General features: G+C 35.3%; 3 protein-coding genes across 4 annotated transcripts in view; 2 read left to right on the plus strand and 1 right to left on the minus strand.

Moving 5' to 3' along the window:
• AK3 (adenylate kinase 3) overlaps positions 1–16,376 on the plus strand; it is a 38,017-nt gene extending 21,641 nt beyond the window's left edge. The window contains exon 5 of the mRNA XM_019729900.2: positions 14,482–16,376. Coding sequence (XP_019585459.1) covers positions 14,482–14,500 — 19 coding nt within the window. The 3' untranslated portion in view covers positions 14,501–16,376. The remainder of the gene's footprint in view (positions 1–14,481) is intronic.
• On the minus strand, positions 579–23,451 carry CDC37L1 (cell division cycle 37 like 1, HSP90 cochaperone). 2 transcript variants are annotated; one of them, XM_074330480.1, is made up of 8 exons: positions 23,158–23,448; positions 19,072–19,353; positions 16,327–16,420; positions 9,453–9,568; positions 8,962–9,084; positions 5,496–5,531; positions 4,818–4,982; positions 579–1,111 (listed from the first exon to the last, which is right to left on the minus strand). In XM_074330480.1, the coding sequence occupies exons 1-8, from the start codon at positions 23,287–23,289 to the stop codon at positions 1,010–1,012; spliced, it is 1,050 nt and encodes a 349-aa protein (XP_074186581.1). In that variant the 5' UTR covers positions 23,290–23,448; the 3' UTR covers positions 579–1,009. The 2 variants fall into 2 exon arrangements, with proteins under 2 accessions (XP_074186581.1, XP_019585421.1); XM_019729862.2 differs by lacking the exon at positions 5,496–5,531 and having other exon boundaries at positions 23,158–23,451.
• Positions 23,419–23,535, plus strand: part of SPATA6L (spermatogenesis associated 6 like) — a 59,620-nt gene continuing 59,503 nt past the window's right edge. Inside the window, exon 1 of the mRNA XM_074330470.1 lies at positions 23,419–23,523. The gene's annotated coding sequence lies outside the window, so the exon portion shown is untranslated. The remainder of the gene's footprint in view (positions 23,524–23,535) is intronic.

Here is a 23,535-nt window from a genome sequence, read left to right on the forward strand (position 1 = left end):
CAAATTCTTAGAAATAAGCAGTTGGCAGCTTGAGGCAGTTAGCTCTACAGTACTATTTTAAAAAGTCCTTAACCTATATCAGAGTGAAACAAAAATAACCATAATTTTAAAAATCAGATTATTCTTCGTTTGTTCTTAGACCGTTAGTATTCTTTTAAAACTTGCTCCCTGAGAGATCCCAGACTATGTCAAGTAAAGAAATTAAGAGTGAGCTTGAAGTTGACCTTATTTAAAAAAAAAAAAAAATCTGTATTAGCCTTTATCGCTTTTTAAATAACTTTAACCCTAAATATTAAAAAGTCAACAGGATAAAATGAACTTATAAGGAATACAGTTTTGAGACTACTTAGGGGGTAATTGGGAAAAAAAAGCAAATACTTAGGGTGTTAATTTAGTGTATATATAAATTGACATTATAGTTAAGGATTTAACTGATGGTGCCGAAATTCAATTGTAGTATTATTTTAAGGGGAAAGACTTTGTTTTAGTATGTATCACCCAACTTATTTAGTAAAGTAGATTATCAACTACTGATTTATTGCTTTTAATATGATGAAACACCAGATTTGACAGCTAAATTAGCAGTGATACAAGTACATTTTTATCTTTAATCGTTTTTTGTAGAGTAGGGCATGTACATATCCATATAAAAAGACTATAGCCAATGCCTCCTAGAATCAACCAGTTCTTGTAAACATTGCGTTTGTGCAGATTTTCATACTTTGATTCCAAAATTGAGAACAATAAGATTAAAGGCAAATTTAGTAGCAAAAAAAAAGTCCAGTTTGACTTCTTGCAACATATGGTACCACTCCTCTCTTCAGAAAAAAAAAAACCTAGCAGCACATTAAAAAAAAATTTACAAAACATTTCAGTACTCTTTTTTTTTCCCCTCCCATCAAAAACCGAACAAAAATAAAGTGCAGCACCCATAAAAGTGTCAAGAAAATAGCCAAGTTCTTCCTTTCTTGTAACAAAATAGCACTTGGCTTCAGCAGTCTTAACCAAATTATACAGTGTCCATCATTTTGGGTTCATCGTCTTCTTTATGTACCACTGAGTTTAAACTGCAAAGAGCTGTATTGATAGAATACTGAAGATAATCTGGGCTCTGGAAAAAAAAAAAGTATAGGGAAGAAAGGATGACAACCAGTTTTATGCCAGCATATGAAACTACATATTCAGTTTCACATTCTCTCTCTCTCTGCAGTATAGTAGAGTAGCAAAAAAGATGGACTTTAAAATCAGACTTGGGTTGAAACCCAAGAAGATAAAGAAAGAGAAAAATAGACTATTACCACTTAATCCAAAGAGATGTGATTAAGACAGAATGATGTATGTGAAAAATACAAATGTAATAAACACTAGCTTTTTGCTCCTTTTAACAAAATTGCATGATTTTAATTATTGAATCATATAAAGCTACATCTTCCATGTGATTATATGTACGTAGCTATTGAAAATTTAAAATGTAAACATTGCTTTAAGCCAGAAATGCATTTTGAAAATTATCTAATTCCAACAGTAAATACTAAAAATGCAAAACACCTGAATAAGGAAAAAAATCTATTTACTGAGTAAAAATTACAGCTATCTTCAGAGTTTATTTTGGTTTCTCAAAGGTAAAAACAAACTCGAGTGAGAAACTGTTAATCTTTTGAAAGGTACTCAGACCCATATTAAAAAAATTGAGAACAAAAAAACAGTTTAATTTAGATTTCGTTTATTTTTAAAACCAAAGAAGAACTCATAAATGTTTCATTTGTCCATTTTTGAAACCAGGAACAGAAAACCTTATTCAATAAATGCAAAAAAACTACAACAAAAAACCAACAAAACAAAACATTATCTGTTAAAGCACCATGAATAGGGACATAAGCCCTTAAGACCTAGGACTTCAGGAAATTCTTCCCCAAGAATTCAATTTGTCTACTAAATAGTTCTGAATATGTGCTACTAGCTACTGCGAGTTTTACTACTGTATCACCTAGTTTCACTTGTTTATTTTATTTATTAAACACCAATGAGAAAAATAGTCCAAACTGGGCATAGATATCTTAAACCTCCCCATCCCATAGGGAGGCAATGTTTTTAAAAGATCCTCTAAAATACAATGTTTTGTGTGGTGGTTCTTTTATTGTAAAAGTAAAAAAGCTAGCCAGAAGTTAGATTATTCCCAATCAGGTCTTTAAGAAGGAAGTGGCACAAATAACTGACTGAGGTCTGGGACACTAAAATAACATGGACCTTAGCTCTAATCCTGCCTCTACCACTTAGTATAACACAATCCTCAAAGAGAAAATAATTTATCACAATTTAATAGAATTAAAAACTAGTCTATAGGATAAAGTAAGGTAATTATTACTTATGTCTCTATCCAAGAAACCTTGGTTTAGTTCTCTCAAAACAAAGGATAATGGTATTGGGCTTATTTCACAAGATTGTTGTCAATTAAAGAAAGATATTAAAAGCTACAGTGTTACCCAAATTTAAGTTTTGTAAAAAAGTTATTAATGCTCTCATCACATTATCCCATTCTCCAAAGAAACAGAGTGCTAAGACCTTTTCTGACAATCCAGGACCAATTCCAAATGCCTTCAGAACAAGTCTCCATTAAGACTAGGCTCCAGTTTTCCATGACAGAATTTAGAGTATTAGAGTTGGCTAAGGAAATTCTCCAGAACAAATCTAATCCATCTTCCTAAGAACTGTAAGATGTCATTATGAAGAGACTTAACAAAACAAAAAGCAATCAATATTACTTAACCATATCTATACTTAGATTTCACTGATCACACCGTATTCTCATCTAGTAACACTCTCAACACATTTCTTGTCCCACTGACCAGTTCTTCCCAAGAGCACATGACAGACTGTCCCGTCCTATTTTTTTGTATATGATTCAACAAAAGTCTATGGTATTGGTTCACGAGCAGTGAAGTAGGATAGCAACAAAAGATTATTAAAAAGGATATTAGCTCCATCATTTATTGTATTGACATCAGACAAATTACTTAACAACCTCCATGAGCTTTAATTTATTCATCCATAGTGTGAATGAAAATGAATCACAGGGTATTTGAGAAGATTAAATGATACAACATGCCATAGTGTTTTGCAATCTATAAACTGATATAATAAAAATGGGCTATTATTGTTATGCTAAGCTTTTCTTCCAAATCTGCTCCCAGTTGACAACGTAGTACGTCAGGTTGCTGCTCACCTAGCTGAAATCTTATCCATCCCTACTTGCTCAGGAGGACTAGGCTAGTATGCTCTTCTCCCAAAATGAGGAATTGGTCTTTTAGCCCAGATGAATTAAGTTTAAACAACCCTGGTAATATTAGCAACTCAAAAGTGTCAACATTGTATAATCTCAGGCCCTCCGCCAAAATGACTGCAAGGAATTCCTCGCAGATCTCAGCTGCTATCTGATACACAGAACAAGAACTTACTTCTCTCAAACCAGAAGCAACTTTCTGATAATATAACAGCTTATGATATTTTAATGTGTGTATCTTTCCCTCTTATGTTTAGAATCAATGACATCCTTCAAAAGTTTCTTTTTTCCTTTGTATTCATTATGTGACATCTTAATTTCGGGAGGTTTATATATTGGACTTGACGGTGACTGTCGTAAAATTCCCTTGGAAAGACTAGTTCCCTGTGGGCTATTTCTCAAGGAACTTAAGAGAAAATCTCCATTGTATTTAAACAGCATTAAGAGGTAAGGTATAGGACAAATCAAGGGAGAATATTACATGTCTACCTATGGGGTAGCATGACTAATTATTTAAAAATCAGACCTTGATTATTTCCATCCATGAGAATATTATTTTTGGCTGAGCTGAATATGATCAGGTGCTTCCCGTAAGTTGTCCCTTTGGCCTACACTGCCCTGCAACACAAATAACTAAAATGGTGAAATTAAAGACAAGATATTGAAATCTCAATTCCTACTTTATGAGATTTAAAAATAAACACAGGGTTCTCCTCACATTATCTTCTGAATGAGACTTCCCTTTTCACTGCGTAGGCGACAGACTAAACTTTAGGCTGAAGCTGGTCTTAAAATCTTGGGGTCTGGAAATGAGAGATGACTGGGCTCAATTAAAATGCTACTAAAATCACAATGGGCAGCAAATTTCTAATGATAATTTAAAATCATAATCCTAAATTGTATCAGGCAGACCAGTGGTCTAACTTCCTCTTCTTTCTGACATAAATTCTTTCATATTAGTGACATGGTTTTATCTTGATCTAACCTAACAGTAGACTTTGAAGAGGCTCAAACATTTGCCCATTATTACTAGAAAGAGCAGCTCAGCATAAGCTACATTAATGTGGACTAAAAAAGTGACATCTGGTAGGCAACACCAACAATTAACAAGGTAATACTAAATACACTCATGCAACAGATCACCTTGATTGCCACTTGGACGTATGCTTTGAAACTAATTCACCTTAATAAATTCTTAAATAGCATAGTTCTACTCAGAATGCGAGGTTCCTCAGAGCCATCTCGAGAAGTTTATGATTGAGATGATCAGTAAGTAACACTGCCCTTAAGAATGCTTAGGTACAACTCATCTCTTCTATATTTAAAGGAGTGGACTTTGGTGTCTCTCTAAATATCTACGAGATGAAAGCGATTTAGTGCCAAAACATGGTAAGAAACGAAACTCAGAGTTATCCTCTGAGGCAAGAATATTAAAACGGCCACACATATATTAGATATAAGAAGAAAGTAGTCCAAAGGAACAAAAATTATGTGAACTAATACATTTATAAAATAAATATTTACTTTTCCAACTTACTTGTGGTAACGATCCTAATAAACCTATAGATCCAACACCAGAATGGGGAACATGATTCTGAACTGTCATAGGTTGAAAACTTGGTGATTGAGAATAAAGTCTGACTCTTGATTTGAAAGCTTCAAGTTCATTTTTGAATGCTTCAAAATAACCTTCTTCCTCTGCCTAGAAAACACAAAATGCAAAGATTGTGTTTTTCAAGACTTTCAGACCAAACAGTAAATTCTAAAAAGCATATATCAGGTCTAAAGTGGAGAAAGTAAAGATGAGGTGAATAGTTTTGAATGCAGAAATCATGAAGATCCATGTTAGATTTGTGAAAACTTCCTGTTTTATAAGAATAGTAATGACTGGTTTGTTCCATTTCCCTTTGCTTCAGCAAAATAAACAAACTAAGAAACAAACCTAAGAAAGAAAGAAGGAAGGGGAGGGGAGGGAAGGGGAGGGAAGGGAAGGGAAGGGAGGAAGGAAGAGAAAGAAAGAGACCCTCTATAAACACACACAAAAATATAACAAAAGAAAAGTAGGCTTTTTCTGTATTTCTCTTGATTTATTTGGATTCTTGACAGGATCCAAAATAGGCCTCACATTCTTCTCTTCTCATTGCCAACCCAAAGCCAAGGGATAGTCTTAAAACCTTATAATTCTCCACTAATTAATGAGGGACCCTATCATTACCTGTTTCCAGTAATTCCATGATCCTGTACTCCCTATCTGTAAAAGCCAATGAAACCAAGTAAGACTCAACATTCAACTTCATTATTGAAATACCTTAGTGTTTTAGTTAAGCAAGTACCTTCTTTTCAACATAATGGAAAGAAAAATGTACGATGAGTTATGTTGAGGGAGGAGAACTCCCTCTAACGATATATAAGCAAAATTATGGATACAAAATACCCTATTGGCAGTAGTCTTCATTTACAAATGTTTCCTTTGCAGATAAAGAAGGACACAGAGTATATCCTACACTAATAGAACACAGGCTTTAAGTTCAAGTGGTGGAAGAGTCTGTCCAAGTCTCCTTCCTTAGTATCACTGGGCCCATTTGTCTGCAATGCTATTTGTTCTTTTAATGTAGTTTAGTTTGTGTAATCAGATTAAAATTTGTGGATTAGTTATAAGCATCAATAACTATACAAATAATGCAGACCATATTCTATGCTGCCATTCTGTCTTTTCCTCAATTTAGAATAATTTCCTTAATTATAGCATTTCACTTTGGTGAATATATGATACTTGTATGGACATATGGAATGTTAGCCTTCATAACCAAAAGTAATCCCTCTGAAATGGTTATGCAACAAATTATTAAAGGAATCAAGTGGCACCACTGCTGATTTTACTGCATGCCTAAGGCCCAGGGATTTAGATTTAGAGAGATTTGACTGATTTCTGTTTTATTAAGTAACCCATGGGTCACTTGCTTGCTTAATTTCTCTATGCTAATTTCCTCACTTGTAAAGTAGAAATAATAATCCTTATAAAATGTTATGAGGATTTAATAAGTTAATCCATGTAAAGTGCTCAGAACAGTACCTGGCAAAAAGCAAGCACCCATAAAAGTTATTCTGTAATTAAAAAAAAAATTATGAACACAATGTTAAGATCTAAAGACCTCAGTGCCTTTCAGCTCAATTTTGTCAAAGTAAATTTCAAAGAATATATATAGTTTATGTTTCATTATCCTTTTAAGCACTAGCTCAAAAATATTCATTAAAGTGAAAAAGAAAGTATGATTATTTTTTATGCTTATGTGTTAAATGAAAATTTAGAATAGCTATCAGAAGCTTAGCTAACATAACAACTCAATCATTTATTCATTAAGACTAGTGTTTTGGGAAAATTTCCTATTGAGGTTACACTTTAGAAGGGTTTAGAGCAGGGGTGTCCAAACTTTTTCAACGGTTTTCACCAAGGGCCATATGCGGTAAAATACACAAACAGCTGGGCCACTCACTCGACGTGAAGTACGTATTGCCTCACCTGGTTTATTTAAGTAAACTAAATATATTTTTGGAATTTGCTGTGGGCCAATTAACTATGGATCGCGGGCCAGGCCGCAGTTTGGACATCCCTGGTTTAGAGCATTTAAGGTAGAACTACTATAACACTGATACGTATTTTTTAAAATTTAAATATATAATGTTTTACTCTAGTTATAAAAGGAAATATGTTTATTGTAGTATACGTAAAAGTGGATATCATTTATAATTCCACCACCTAAATATAATTTAAGTTAAACTTTTGGTATATTTCCTTTTCACTTCTGTGCATACTAAAATGTATCATATATGCAACAGCATGTAAAATATATACGTAGTTTATACACTAGTACCTTAGAAACCAGTTCCTGAGAGCATTCCCTCTCTGAGGTTACAATTATGACTTTTGTCTTAATTACTCCTTTGTCTCTTTAGTTTCACTGCCTATATATGTATCCCTCAATAATACATTTAGTTCTGCTTGTTTTTGAACTTTATAAAAGACAAAATATTTTTTAAATAGTACTGGATATATCATTCTGTAATTTGTTTTATTCACTCTCGTTTTTTCAATCCATGCTGATGCTGGTTAGTATTTTACCAAATGAATACACTTCAGTTTATTCATTCTGCTGTTAACAGACATTTGGGTTCTTCCCGGGCTTTTTGCTGCTTTGAACAATTCTACTATGAAAATTATGGTATCTAGTGCACATCTATAAGGGTTTCTCTACGGCAACAGTTCTCAAACTCTATGGTCTCAGGACTCCTTCACCCTCTTGAAAATTATTGAGGAACCTAAAGAGCTCCTGTTTATGTGGGCTACATCTGTTAATATTTATTGTGTTACAAATTAAAACTGAGAAAAATTTTAAAATATTAACTAAAACATAACAATAACAAACTCGTTACATGTTAACATTTATATTTTTATTAAAAAAAAAACTGTATTTCCAAAACAAAAAGATTTAGAGAGAAGTCTAACTTAATGGAAGATAGCTGGATTCACACATATGATTGTCTACCAATTTCTAATGCACTCTCATGAGGGAATAAGAGTGAAAATGGCAAATAGCATCTTAGTATAGATATTATGAAGTTTTGACTCAGGGCCTCGTGAAAGGGTCCTGCAGACCCTCAAGTGTCCCTGGATCACATATTGAGAAATCTATTCTCTAGGATATATACCTAGAATTTTTGGGTGCTGGCACTTGTTCAACTTTGCAAGGAAATTTTCCGAAGTGGTTGTAACAATTTATACTCCCACAGGTAATGAACGTGAGTTCTTATCGCTCTACTTCTTGTACAACTTTTAAATTATTACTAATTGAGTGTGTGTGAAATGGTACTTAATCTTTCTAGACATACTTATTTTTCTTTAACATGGCCAACAACATCCTGTATATATATAAATACACATATCACGTCTTTTGACTATAGCAAAGCATTATCTCCGATTATTAAAAATTCTTCAAAATATAATTTTAATGGTTGCATAATATTCTATGTACCACAGGGGTTTTTTGTTTGTTTGTTTGTTTTTTAAGCATTCCTCATTGAACTTTTTAGGTTGTTTCCTATTTTTTCATTACAAAAGTCTGATTTCTCACTAAGCTGTGAGTTCTATACATGGAAAATACTTCATCTGTTTCATTCAACACTGTATCCTCAGCATCTTTTTGTGTGTGTGTCACCAGTAACCTTAAAAAAAAGGTTATTTGAAAATAAATAACATTACTATTTTCAAATGTTTTACCTACATAGGGTTTTTTTCTTTTTCTTTTTTTTTAATTTTCCAGTTACGGTTGACATACAATATTATATTAGTTATCCTCAGCATCTTAAATAGCTGTGCGTTTGCATTAGTAGGTACTCAGTATTTATTGAATGAATAAATGATGGAAAACTCTAATTTTCCTGAATACATACATTTATTTGAATGGGTCTCAATTTCACATACATGCTAAAGTACAGCTTCTTATATAGCTCCCTTATGTCTAAATTAGCATGAAATCAGCGGTATGATTTTTCTTTCTACTATAAAATCTACAGAATTGAGCCTATGGCATCCTGGTTGAATGGCTTCCTTTAATGTGTATGGAGCAAAGAGGTTTCAGCTAAGGCCTAACTTTCCCGTTTAACAATACCAAACAGCTACTTACTTTGGCTTTCTGGAAAAATAAACGAAAACATCCTCTTGGATCCACATTACAGTTTTTGGCCATTTCCATAATAAACTGCATTACAACAGCTTGATGTGCTATTTGTTCCATTAAAGCCCCTTTCTGAAAATAAACAGATTAAAATGATAAGAAACACCTCTGAAAATATATTTAATATTGTGATTACTATTTGGATTTTGAAAACATGATTTTCTAATAGGTTAAAAAGAACAAGATTTAGAGTACATGGGAACAAGAGATGGGGGGAACAGGGAAAGCGTATTAGAAAAAAGTTTCCATATGCTAACTGAAGTGACTAAAAAAATATTCTCACAGTAAACTCAAGTAGATCTGAAAACAGAAAAAACACTTGTAGTTCTATTTAGTGACCTTCCTGTTTTCATTTAAAGTAATGTAAAAAACAAAACAACCAAAAAAAGCAAATCAGAATTCCACTAAGGTTCCCAGAAGTTCAAGGGTTCACACAATACCTGTTCAGCTTCCAGATGAAAACACCATAAAATAAGATATTTAGCAGTTTCTTCACATACAAGGTATGGATGGTCAGACAAAAATCTCTGACTATCATCCCATCGACTCAACATACCTGTATAAAAAGAATTAAACCATGAATATCAAATACTTTCTTCTTATAAGTGAAAAAATATTTTGAAATGATTCTCTTTAAAGACAATTCATATTACCACAGCAACATGTTATGGTAAAAGAGCAAGTGAAAAGGGATAAAACTCTTTTAAAGCAATACCCAGTATATTGGAAATAGCTTCCAAAATTCAGTTTTATTTCAGATAATTAGTCAGGCTGAAGTAGAGTGAATGGTTTAAAGCCAAAACTCCTATATCCAGAGAATGCCCAAAGTCTTGGGCAAACTGAGATGGCTGGTCATTCTAGTGAATACAGATGATTTTAAGAGGCTCAATATTATTTATTCATAGAATACAATTTGTTCTATTAGAAAGAGGCAAAAAAATAGCAAAACCTAAATAAACTACTCTTAGCAAACAAAGATTTAGTAGAAGAGTCAGAAGAACTATTTTCTAATTTATTTAAAAATGTCTAAGATGATATGGTCAAATGTTGCAGCATGGGAAACCAATCCAGTCAGTATTATAAAAGCTAATACACTTTAACCATTTTAATCACGTTAACCATTTAGTCATGATGACTATATACGCAGAAAACAAAATCTTTTCAAAATTAATTAAGCATATTTGCAAATGGCTGTTACCTTGCTTCAAAATACCAAATTAATCCCAATACTACTTAAGGTGTGTCTTCATCTTTATCCAAATTAGTAAGAAATTTAATCAAAAAGTCGATACCACCCAAGTAATCATGGATGCAGCAAACTGCTGAGCTTTTAGTTAACTTTGTCCAGTCAGCCTTATGCTTGAATAAATTAAGTATAACACTGCTAGCTTTAGGCTCTTTAGACTCATCCTGGAAGTCTGATGTTACTGAATTATCATGGCAATTTTATAAGGCTGTCTCAATAGTCTAGCAGTAAATCTTTCCTCTAGACACAAAATGAACTTCTATGTATTTAAGTTCCACATCAGAACACAGGAAAGAATTCTTAGGACAAATGTCTTACTGAGAAATACACATTTAGCAACACACAAGAATCAAATGAAAAAAAAAGATTTTTTCCTCATTTAAAAAAAAACGGGAAAAAAGCATTTCAGCAGTTTCTCATAGAATTTTACAAGCTTTATAAAGTTATTTCCCCAACACTTTGGATACAGTGATTAGGTCATTTTAAACTGAGAAGCAGAATGATTATGGAAGTTACTTAAAACTTTTCAAACTATACTTAAAGAGTCTAATAACTTCTGGGGGGTCACATGTAAAGGCATAATCCTATTTCTTACACCTCAAGCCATAAAATAAATCCTGTAAAGCAGTTTCGCTTTAGCTTTGCTACACTTCTGAAGAGGCAGTATTTTCAACTCTATCCGTCCACAGAGAGCATTGTTTCTCTTGTTTACTTCTCCATGGTAGCCTTATGACTCACTGAGGAACGAAAATCCTATCCATTTTGGTTTCTAATACAAGTTAGTGACACTTGTAGAGGTCATGAGGAAGGGTGTCATTAAATGTCAAAGTTTTTAAACTATCTATTTAATACCCAAGATAACATTTACACTTGAGATTAACCATAGCTTTTCTTTATCTGAGATATACTTGTTATGACTTGATTTAAAAAATATATACCAAATTATTATGAAATTGAGAAGTTAGGTTACAGGTAGTCCATACAGACCTTTGTGGGAAGAATGTGAAATTTTATGAACAAAATATATCAAGAGAATCAATGACTTAGTGCAACAGAACGCAACAAATTACTGTTATTTTGGAATTTGTAAACAAACTTACAAACAAATGGAGAGTAACACAATCTAGCAAGATGACTAAGAAAACACACTCTAAGGCTAAACTGCCCAGGTTCAAATACTGGCTTTACTTAGCACTTACTACACCTTGGACAAGTTCCTTTATACCTCTATGCTCCATTTCCTCATATGTAAAATAGGGCTAAAAACAGTATCTAACTCACAGGATTTTTGTGAGGATTAAATGAGTTAATACATATATATAGCACTTAGAGCAGTGTCTGGCAGAGAGTAAACACTTGATAAATGTTAGGTAATATTAATACAATATGAACAATTCATTCATTCATTCATTCTAAACTAATCCTTTGGTTAAGGATAATCTAGTCATTTAAACTAGCGAACCAATTTCTCTAAATACTTAAAAAACCTTACTTTGACATTAAAATATTTTAATTATATGCTTTCACCTATAAACTTTCCTGGTGAACATCTAAATCCACCCATCAGCTCTCAACATTCCACCTGATTACTAACATGGTCCACAAATACGCAATCTTGTTGATTTCCTTTTCTTCTTTGCATTATACTTAAGATAGATTTTAATCCTTTAAATTATATTAATCATCTTAGTTTCTCGATGTGCTAAAAATTTCCTAAGTAGGTTGTGAATTTCTTACTGAAAGACGTATGACTTTTTTTTTTTAAAGATTTTATTGGGGAAGGGGAACAGGACTTTATTGGTGAACAGTGTGTATTTCCAGGCCTTTTTTCCAAGTCAAGTTGTTGTCCTTTCAATCTTAGTTGTGGAGGGTGCCGTTCAGCTTCAAGTTGTTGTCCTCTCAGTCTTAGTTGTGGAGGGCGCAGCTCAGCTCCAGGTCCAGTTGCCCGTTGCTAGTTGCAGGGGGCGCCGCCCACCATCCCTTGCGGGAGTCAAACCGGCAACCTTGTGGTTGAGAGGCCTCGCTCCAACCAACGGAGCCATTTGGGAGCTCAGCGGCAGCTCAGCTCAAGGTGCCATATTCAATCTTAGTTGCAGGGGGCGCTGCCCACCATCCCTTGCGGGACTCGAGGAGCTGAACCCGCAACCTTGTGGTTGAGAGCCCACTGGCCCATGTGGGAATCGAACCGGCAGCCTTCGGAGTTAGGAGCATGGAGCTCTAACCGCCTGAACCACCGGGCTGGCCCCGATGTATGACTTCTTTTTGTATATTTCCTGAACCCCAGATCTCCTGTATTTGCAATCACCTACCACCAGATGACAATTTCTACCTACATGCCCCTACATAGAATCATCTTATTTGAAACTAAAGCCATTTTTCTTTCCCTGCCATCTATAGTGCTTCCTAGGCTCCATGTCACCCAATCAAGCATTCTAGAAATTCCTGACATTTCCATTCCTCCCACATCAAACTGATCACTAAGTCCTGTGGTTATATTATTATAGTCTATTAATATGGTGAATCATATTAATGAATTTTCTAATGTTAAGCCATCCTTGAAATCTTAGTATAAACCCTTTAAAAATATTTTTTCAGCTTATAAAAATATATTAATTGTGAAGAATTTGAAAAATTCAGAAAATAAAAATCATCTGCAATTCTATAAGAAACAATGTTAACATTTTGATGTATTTCCTTCTGGATCTATTTTTCAATGACTTTTAAAGAAACCAAATTAGAATCATACCATACATATTAATTTTCCACTCATTTCACTTCACACTCTATTCAAAAATACTTTATAGTAAATGTTTTTCAAAAATAGGATATTAATGTGTTTGAAAAGCAATATATAAGTGATTACATTGAAGAGACTGAATATCTATCTACCTTCAGTATAACTGAAAAAGATCCTATCATAGTACTTATGCAAATGTTTACAGCTTTTGATAAAATTTCTAGTGACACCATCCTACAGATTTTAAAAAGTGCTCTATCACAGCTAACCCTTGCTGGAATTGGACCGATGATGTGCCACTGTTAGATGTGCCACAAAAAACTGTTAGATCATCAAAAAGCAGCTCTGATGATCATAAAGACAGTGACATCAAAGTTGCATATGATTTTGAATAAAACTATTTTGTGAAATATAAAAGAAAACAGATTTTGTTTCTAAATTGGTATTTTATATTTATAAAACATGGATTAACTAAATTAATAAATTAAATACAAATGTAGGGAATAAAATGCTTCATAATACTCCGTGATATAGTTGTACCATCTATCATCAGATGGCAAATTCCATCTAATTATAAAAGTAAAAGCAACACAAAATAGTCAATACCACAGGGAAAGTTAGGAAGAACTTGGAAGAATTTAAGTACACCCCAGAGAAGCACTGGTGTGAAGCGTCTGCAGCCCCTCACAGCCTCCCATGTACCAGGCCCACATCTTCCATGAGTCTGGAATGCAATTCAAGTTTGGAAAGTCTCCAGCTGGAAGCTTGAATTACAGCTGCTATTCCAGATGTGTTTACTTCAAAGGAGTATATCAATGTAGTCCTTATTCTGGCAAATGCTTTTTTCCTTTACCACAATAAGCATACAACACCAGAAACATCTGCATCCACCCAACAAGGAGAGCATTAAACTTTCACTGTCTCAACTCAGGTCTCTATCAACTCTGTGGCATAATTTAGGCCACAGGGACTTTGATTATCTCATCATCCCACATGACTATAAGTTGATCTACTTTACACTGATGGAACTTGGTGAGCAAAAAGTAGCAGGTATCCCAATGTCTTGGTAAGATATAAATATGCCAGAAGTGGGAAATAAAAGACAGGAAATTTCTGAGAGCCTACAACCTTAGTGACATTTCTGGGGATCCAGTGGGCTGCAGCAAGTAGGCTATTACCTCCAACGTAAAAGTCGATGTGCATTTCCACTAAGAAAGGGGCACGATGTGCATGTGGGAGTGGCAGTCAGGTCTGGTTGGCTTTGAAGACAGCAGGCTCTGGTTAATCAGTATTATAGGAGGAGGAACTGGAAGCCCACACATGCAATAGCAAAACAATTGCTTATTAATCATTTGTGGATGTCATGTTAGCTTTTTTCCTCAGCCGTCTCACTGCTTGCACAATATTTGATAAACTAAGGGGTCATGGTGGCAGACTTGAGATGACGCGGATTCAACAGCCTGGGATTTCCCCATCTATATTCCAGGATGGTCACTGAACACTAATTTGCCAGGAGCAGAAACTAGTGCTGAAACCTCAATATAGCACCATATGCTGGAGAGACCTGCCGGCCATCAAGTAACATCACCTTTGAGGGCCCCGTCGTTCCTCACTTGAACAAGCCCATTTTAGATCTGGAATTGCCTTCTTTCCTTGCCATGCTTCTACCAGTAATACATCTGTGGTCTTACTGAGTTATTCCCTATACCACATTATTTCTTGACCCAGAAACTCATTTTACAGCAAAAGAAATGAAGACAATAGGCTCCTGAAATTCACTATTCTTATGCACATCACTACCCAGAAACAGCAGGTTTTACAGAATGGTAAAATGTTTTATTGAAGACACATACGTTATAGTGCTAGGGGGGTTATGACAGCTTTTGAAGTTAGGATATTTTCCCACACAAAATTGCTTCTGACCATGTTTACAGCAAAAGTGAGGGAACTGTTTCACACCCACTAGGTTTCCCATGGCTCCAAAGCAACTGGCCTATAGTATGCCAGCTGGATGACAACACCGTGAGGGATGCTAGTCCCCCAGATGGAGTTGTGAAAGAGTAATCAGTATATGGTACTCTTTTCCCACAGCAGAACACACAGGCCAAGGAAGTAAAAACTAATAGGTGAGAGTGGCAACTTACATTATCACAACTAAGACTCATTTACAAAAATTTTGCTTTTCATGCTTATGACTCAGGGCTCTACTCATGTAAGATTTGAATGTCTATCAAAGGGAAAAGTTTCTCTTTTATTTTTCTATTATAAATAATACCAGAATTATAATAGTATGTACAAGGATAAGTTTTATTTCTTCAGGTACTATTTTTTAAATAGAACACATAGCTTATTTTCTTTTTTAAAAATAAAAAGTGTGAGAAAAATGAATATTTTATGAATAAATTGCATAACAAAAGGGGAAAAATCTAAAGTAGCATCCATTGTCTTGACGTAACTGAAGGATGAATGAAATTCTAAAGGCTTTGTGGAGGAAATATCAACAGGAAAAAGATCTCAAAATGTCATTTAAAAAGCCTAACATATTACAAATAAAAACTATGTTTACTAAATTAACATATTACTTGGGATCAAGAAAATATACCTTGAACTTTAACTCCTAACACTTCCCATTGCATTTTCACTCCAGCAGGATCACCCTGCTTATAAATCTTAGAACACAGCATGTTGTTTTCCAACTCTGCCTTTGCACGTGCTGTTGCTTTGCTTCCCCATCCGTGTGGAAAACTCCTATGTGTTCCTCACAATCTAGTCCAGATGTTATCTCCTCTGGGAAGCCTTCACTCACATCAATCCCTATCTCACCACTTTTCCCCTATAACCTATTTTTCAGTCTTTTGTATACATACTCCTACTATTGTATTTATCTGAATAACAGTTCAAGGATCTGCATGAATTATATAGCATCATATCCAAAACCTGGGGAAAAAAATGAATGCAAATCCTACAACCATATAACCACATATACCAAAACAAGGAAGCAGAGGGGGAAAGAGAAAAAAGCAAAGACTAGACAAGAAATAGAAAGAGGCTATGGAGTAAATAAAGACCGTGTCTTAGAGGGTAGTATTATATAATAATAAATTATATACATTTGCTTCTCTTCACAATTTGGTTTACTCTGTCAATCCATTTTTTTATGACCTCCCCACCAAGTCTAAAACAAGAGCTATAGAACTGTGCCAGAAGTCGTTATACAACTAGAGTTTGTCACTTATCTTCTTTTTGGTCCCCATTTTATAAATCCACTTTTTGTACACATATTTATGATATGGAATGTTACAAAAGAAGGAAACTCAAATAGTAGACTTACCAAAATGTCTGATTTTTTGCTCATATTTTTGCATAAATGATTCTGATTTATTTTCATCTTCTGTTTCTTTTCTTTTATCTTGATTAATAAAACTCTAAGAAAAAAATTGGAGTTAAAATTAGATTTTATACCCTAAATGACTCTTCTTTCTCAGAGGCTGAATGTCTAGCAATCCTTCCTATAGACACTATAAAAAGGTGGTATAGTATTATACTGCTATTATATCGTTAAATTTATCTGTTAAACTCTATTAAACAATTAACATTTACTTGTACTGGAGTTTCATTATTTTTGTGTAAAAATGATAGATATGTGGAAAATTATAGAATTATTTTAGAAATTATACAGAAAAACAAATGAATTAACTTTTTTATTAAACTAAATTTCCCTATCAAAGGTAGATATAGAAAGATCCTTTACATGCATAATTTATGTTTTTCATTATTCATTTCCATTAAATATTTGCAACTTTAGCCTAATCTTTGGAGTTCTTGCTGGAAATAAACTCAGAAATTCAAAGCACATAGAGAATGAATTACATTTATTATAAATTCTTCGATAAGACATAAACCTAAAATAGACCTTGGTTGTAGACTTTTTTCTTAGGAAAGGCCAGTTTGATTCTGAAATCCAGTACAAAGTTCTATTAAGGAAGCACTTATTTTCAATTAAATAAGTCATAAAACAGACCACGATGAAGTTTGTATTTGGCCAGAAAAACTGGCAGAACAGTTTCTCAGAACATTCTGTGATCACATTTAAACCTTGAGATTATCACTGCCAAAAATGAAAATTGCAAACCAGCTTTCTGCCCGTTTATAACCAGGAAGCACATCAAAGTTTATATATTGCAAAATAAAAGCATTTTTTCCTTTATATATTCTGCTATCTAGACCAGCACTGTCCAGTAGAAATATAATCCAAGTCACAAATGTGTTTTAACATTTTCTATTAGCCACAATAAAAAGCAAAAAGAAACAGATAAATTAATAACATATATATTTAACCCAACATATCCAACATATTATCATTCGACATATAAGCAATACAAACAATTATTAATGAAATATTTTACTTTTTTGTTTGGGTACTAAGTCTTCGGAATCTGGTGTGTGTTTTACACTTACAGCACATCTCAATTCGGACTAGCCACATTTCAAGCTCAATGGCACATGTGGCTAGTGGCTACCAAGTTGGACAGCGCAGATCTAGACCAGTCCTCTCAAGTCTCAAGCTCCCAGACAAAAGCAATGTACGATTTTGAGCAAATGACTGGAACATAAAGATAGTCCTAATTAATTTGTGGTATAAATGTAGGCCTTGTTAGAACTAAGTTTAAAAAAAAACAATTAAAAGCAGAGACAAATGAAAATATATTCTTTGTGACCACTATGTTAAGAGACATTAACTTATAAAACAAAGAAACACTGTTTTGATCATTCCCTCTGAAAGAAAAAAATTATTTTGAATAGTTTTTGGGTATAAATACAAACCAGAAATAAAATGACAACTTACGACACACCCCTTTGAACAACATATACTGACATAGTGAATCATTCAGACAAAGAATGATCCTATTGTGAGGGAGGAAAAATATATAAACTGGTACAAGCACAGAAAAATAATCTAGAAAAATATAACTCACTGTAACAGTGGTTATCTCTGGGAAATAGAACTGATACTGAAGGAAGCCTTCCAATTCTATTTTGCATACTTATATATTTTTTTCTTTTTCACAATAAGCATATTGTACTGTTACAATTTTTCTTGATTAAAGAATAAAGTACTAACAGGGCTAGTGGTGTTATACATTTACCTATGTGTATTACTTACTGTAGCAGAACTAGAGCTGGACTGGGGAAAGAAGTTAAGAGTATAGTGCTTAAGAGGGTAGGTTGAGAATGGAAGCCAGAACAGAAGAAAGTAGCTATAGACTGAGAAGCCTAGAGAATGATGGTTAAAGAGAAAGTGAATGTGGACTTAGACAAGAATGAGTAGTCTACTCCTGAAGCTTGACAGTTAAGTTTAGTACAAATAGAAAGAAGTCCTATTTTACACATTAGTTGAAAATGACTGAGTTTCATTGCGCATATTTACTTCAGATATAAAAGTCAAAGAATAAGGCCTGTATAATCCAGTGAGAAACAGAAAACTGCTCTTAATAAACTTGGCGTAAGTACTGTACTAGTCCTTTCATTAGTAAAGCTTATAATACTAAATCCACACTACTACTTGAGGTTTCCTAACTACATACTGGTAAATAACAACAAAAGACTTTATTTAGTAAATCCAGTAACTACACATTAGTGTTACAAAACTGATCGCAAGCTGACAGCACAGCAACAACGGAAAGTTCTCATAATGTCTGAGCTTTACCATGTGCCACGCCCCATGCTTTGTTATTATTTTGTCTTCATACCCACTCCATATAGTTGAGAAAACTGAGGCTTAGAGACGTGAAGTGACTGGCCCAGCATTGTGACAAAGCTGAGATGTGAGGCAGTCCGATTTCAGAGCCCACACTTACATTCAGTGTGCTATGCTGCAGCCATATATTTGTATCAAGGACTTACGCACATTAAACACTATTGGGGATATAGGTTTCTGCAATAAGAGCTTTTAATAAACCATCCAAAATGAATACTGTTTACAGGTTCTGTTGCTTTGCTGTCAAATATGCACAACTGGTTTGCATAAACACTTTAGTTTATTCTTCTTTTATTGTGGTGCAATAAAAGGTCATACCTTATTAAAAACATCCTTGCTAATGGCATCCACGTTCCACAGACACATTCTCTCTCTTTGTACTAGAGCCTCTTCCTTCTGCCGCCATTCTTCCTCCCGTTGCCTCAGTTCTGATACCGCTGTTTGTGCTTTGGCATGTTCCTGATCCAAGGACTCAGAGTTATGCAGTGCTAAGCTACCAAGTTTCTGCTGAGCTTCAGCGAGATTCCATTTGCACGCCACAGAGCTCTTGACAAACTCTTTCTGCTTTTGGCAAGCCATTTCAATTCCAGGGCTATACATCTGGACGAAAAATAGTATTTGCAAGAAATGAAGAAGGCAACAGGTATGTTTACGCAGCACAGTTCTATTTTCTTTTAGTCACGGATTTCTGTACAATGTTCTTGGCATAGTATCCTGCCGTCTGTATATGTAGTTACATTTTTATATTGTAGGACTTGTTTCATTAACTGGACTCTAAGCTACTTTGTTACTCTGTGCCCCTCCCCCAACAACAGCATCAAAAAGCCTGGCAACAGCAGTGTCCTGCATATAGTTTGCGTTCAACAAACATTTCATTTATAGTCTTCATAACCCTGACACAGCAGAATAAGAACAAAAGCTTAACTCTAGTTCATCGCCTTATCTCGCAACATGCTGAAATCCAGACCTTTAGAGTTTTGTTCGGCAAGTTCTTCACTGCAAAGAACCTTTTATTTAGAAGTAATCATTTCTTGGTTTCTATTTTCTTTCTGTATCATCCCAATCCTTGGTGATCTAAGAAGTTCTTTTGGCAATTTCTATTTATAACTGACTATATCAAATAGATACCTTTTAACTTAATCCTAGCCAAAATAGGTGAAGTTACTTTTTTAAAAAAGCCACGTGGTCCACCCTGGTGATTCTGTTCCACTCAGAAGCAACAGTAATTAGTTTAACATCTACTGAACCACTAAATGTAAGGCACTGTGATGGGTGCCTTATATCCCCAGCTCTATAAAACAAAAGCTGAAGGCACATTCTTTATGATTTCTTAGCCAAAATGTAGGTCAATTTCAAACTAAGTCTTCAGAATAATTTTACCCCAGTCTGTTCCCTTATCTGCATCACTACTCAAACTTTTAGAATTTCATACCTTAATTACATAAATAAGCCTTTCTCATCTCAAACCATTCTCCCCTCTGCTAGACTTGATCTCTCCAAAAAACAAATCTGGTAATTTTACTCATTCTTAGACTCTTGGGATAAAGTGCAAACTCTGTGACATGGCATTGTCCCTCATGATCTCACGCCCTATTATCTCTCTGGACTCAGTTCTAGTTTCTCTTCCGCTTGTTTGCTTATTCTCTCCATCCACCCCTTCAATGTGGAACCCCTCCCCAGCCCCACCCTCCACATTAAACTCCTATCTTCCTTCTAGATTCTGGCATCACATCCTAAAATTTTCCCTTATCCCTTCCCTCTCCACCCAAGTTATGCATACTTCTATAGTGGTGTTGTCACACAATATTGTGCTATGTGCTCACTCAACACTCAGCTTCTTTGGGGCTAGAATTCAATAAATCTTAGATGAATAAATGCCTGTCTACTTCATGGAACAGACTAGTGGTGGTTAAGAACTCTGAGCCAAGTAGCATGCAAGGCCCATCCATACTTCTCATCTAAGTCTTCTGCAGGGCAACTTAGATTTCTACTGGGGCAAATGTGGTCATTGTTGTTACTCAGATGTTTTAGTTACTCATTTAGCAGGTTTGGAGCCCAAGCAACACATGGCCCTAACTAACCAAGTAAAGTATTTATTGTTTTTTGCTAACTTAGAATCCAGAATAAGTGTAGACTAGCTATGCTTAAGGGGTCAGGAAAAGGAGAAAAATGAAGCTATAAAATTTATATTGTAAGAAAAGACAAAGATATACTAAGAAAGGAGATATGGACAAATGGATCTTGCATTTTCGAATTATGTGGGAGCAAATTCTCAAATCAGTTCTCAAATCAAACACAGAAATCTTATCTCCAAATTCTAAAAATGATTGGTTTCAATTCTTCTCCACAGACTACACCGACAACATTTGGCCACTTGAACAAACTATCCAACATGTATTGAGATGACTAAATAAAGTCATATTTTATCTGTGAATATATTGAGGTTTCAAAGGGATATTAAACATCAATTTAATGAACATAAATTTGAAGAAGGAACTGTTAGCATTAAGATCTATTAATGTAACTTTACATTAAAACACACACACACACACAAAAACCCTTTCAAACTGATCTCTAAATTCCATACTGCCTTTACGTTAATTGGATCTCAGATCTATACATCACATATGACATTAAGATGTCTAGAGTCCACATATTTGATAAAATTAAACCAAAGCTGTTTTTATAAAGATTATAAAATGTTTATGAATTGAATTAAACATTTGATTATTTCCAAATATTTTAATCCAAAACTTAAGTCCTAAAGCCAGTAAGACAAATAAGTAGGTTATAAACATATCAATGGATTTAGGATTAGAAATCACAAATTTTAACATCATTCAAAAGTAGTTTCAGCCAAATAAGGGTTACATTACATCATAGGATGGACAGTGAAGTACGTTGGAAAAAACACTGTACTAGGAGCCAAAACTAGGGATCTAATTTCAACTTTGCCACTCACTAGCTGTATGGTCTCAGGGAAATCACTTTAAATGAAAGAGATAAGCCTCTTCACTTCTAAAATTCCTTTCAGCTAAATGAGCTTATAATTGCAAGTGTACAAGTAAAAATTAATACAGATATTGTTAAGATTGAGTTTCTTAGGCTATTTTGTAATTCAACCACAATGCACTGAAATTCTTCTATCCTCTCCATATGCCTTCAAAATAACAATGGCAGCTGCTGTTCATTCTCTCTCTGTAACACTTTCATTATGTGGTTATATAACATTTTGTATATAAAGATGACACTAGTGATCCATTATTAGTGGGTGACTACTGACATATCAACTCTCACTCTGTCCTCCTAAAAAATGTCTTGCACTTTCCCAGTGACTGGCTGGCTAAAGTACAGTCTGTGGTTATGAAACAGCATTTTTCTGTGTGAAGCCAACCCCCATGAGCTGGGCATTCAATCGATGACCCTACACTTACTGGCAAATGATTTAAATCGCTCATTTTCATTAACAGCTAGCAAGATGAGTTTAGAGAAAAACTGTATTCATTCAGTTAAGCTCTTAGGGACCCCATTTTGCATGAACCTAAAAAGCAGACACTCAGAATCAGTTTCATTTAACATACTGTTGTTGTCTGTGATCCTGAAATATACTTCCAAACACACTCAGGTTAGGAGAATAACCAGGACAAGTGAAAATAACCAGGACATAAGTAATCCCTAAGATAGGACCCAAAAAATCCTTAAATGATGTCTCACATGTAGATAAGTTTCAGAGGAATGAATGCTGGTGTGAAAACCATGAGTAGCATCAGGAATCTTAGGAAGAAGTCTGAGGGAAAAGGCAAACGTGTGGGTAGATGTTTTTACTGGAGAATGAAGTGAAGCAAAACTAAAACAACCGTTAGGGGTAAAATGGTCACACGAATGGGAGAGATTTACGCCAGCATCAAAAGCGAGGTTTAAAGAATTTGCTTAGATGTCAAAAGTCAGTGAAATTGGATGAGAAATCTTTTTAAGTCAGGAGCTCGGTGAATGTTGAAATACAACCATTCACTGTTCCTGACAACTATGCACAAGTATTAGAGTCTTCAACAGAATAAAACGCTCGGATAAAAGCACGCACAAGAGGACAAAGGGTCAACGTTAATAACATGAGCCGCCCCCAATCTGTCAGGATGGGGGTGGGGAAACGTCTTCCAAGGGTGAGATGGAATTGGCCACGGTGAAAAGGTGTGCGAGGAGGTGGAGGTTGGAAATACATGGCCAGCCTCTCTTCGAAGTCCTTTGAAGATGCTACAATAGCGGCAGGATGGCATCAGGCCCCCGATCCCCACGGCTGAAGTGGAGGCTCAGAACAGGGCACAGAAGAGGGTCGCAGAGACGGGACTCTAGGGGCCTGGCAACGGCATTTCTCCTTCCCCTAGCAGAAAGCGGGCCCCCTCTCACCTGGGCGCCGCCGTCCGGCAGTTGTGGGCAGCCGGGAGAAGTGGGGGACACGTCCAAGTCATTCTCTTCCTCTGCCTCACCCTCTGTCCGAGGGAGGTTCCAAGGTCCTGGCGGCGGCCATGGCTGCTCCATGTCCGGCTGCCCCAGGCTCTATAACCCCCACCGCCAACAGACTTGGCGTCAGTGAATCCAGCTGCGCGGAGCCAGCCGCCCCAGCGGGCCGGGGCCGTTACCCAGAATTCCTCTGCTGGCCGCGACGCCGACGCACGCTCCACACTAGCCTGGGCCGCGCCACCGGCGGACGGCGGAAAAAGACGGACTCGACTGAGGACGTCACTTCCGGCTTGGAGGGCGGGGGCTTGTGAGGTGTGTCCCGGG

This window comes from Rhinolophus sinicus, linkage group LG04, assembly GCF_036562045.2.
Source record: "Rhinolophus sinicus isolate RSC01 linkage group LG04, ASM3656204v1, whole genome shotgun sequence".
Taxonomy (NCBI): Eukaryota; Metazoa; Chordata; class Mammalia; order Chiroptera; family Rhinolophidae; genus Rhinolophus; species Rhinolophus sinicus.

Excerpts from the sequence above, each read along its gene's own strand:
- CDC37L1 (XM_074330480.1), bottom strand. The coding sequence starts at position 23,289 with ATGGAGCAGCCATGGCCGCCGCCAGGACCTTGGAACCTCCCTCGGACA. Across the intron at positions 9,569-16,326 it reads GCAAAAAATCAGACATTTTG|GTATGTTGAGTCGATGGGAT; the intron begins GTAAGTCTACTA and ends CTTTTTATACAG. Across the intron at positions 4,983-5,495 it reads CATGGAATTACTGGAAACAG|GCAGAGGAAGAAGGTTATTT; the intron begins GTAATGATAGGG and ends TGTGTTTTCTAG.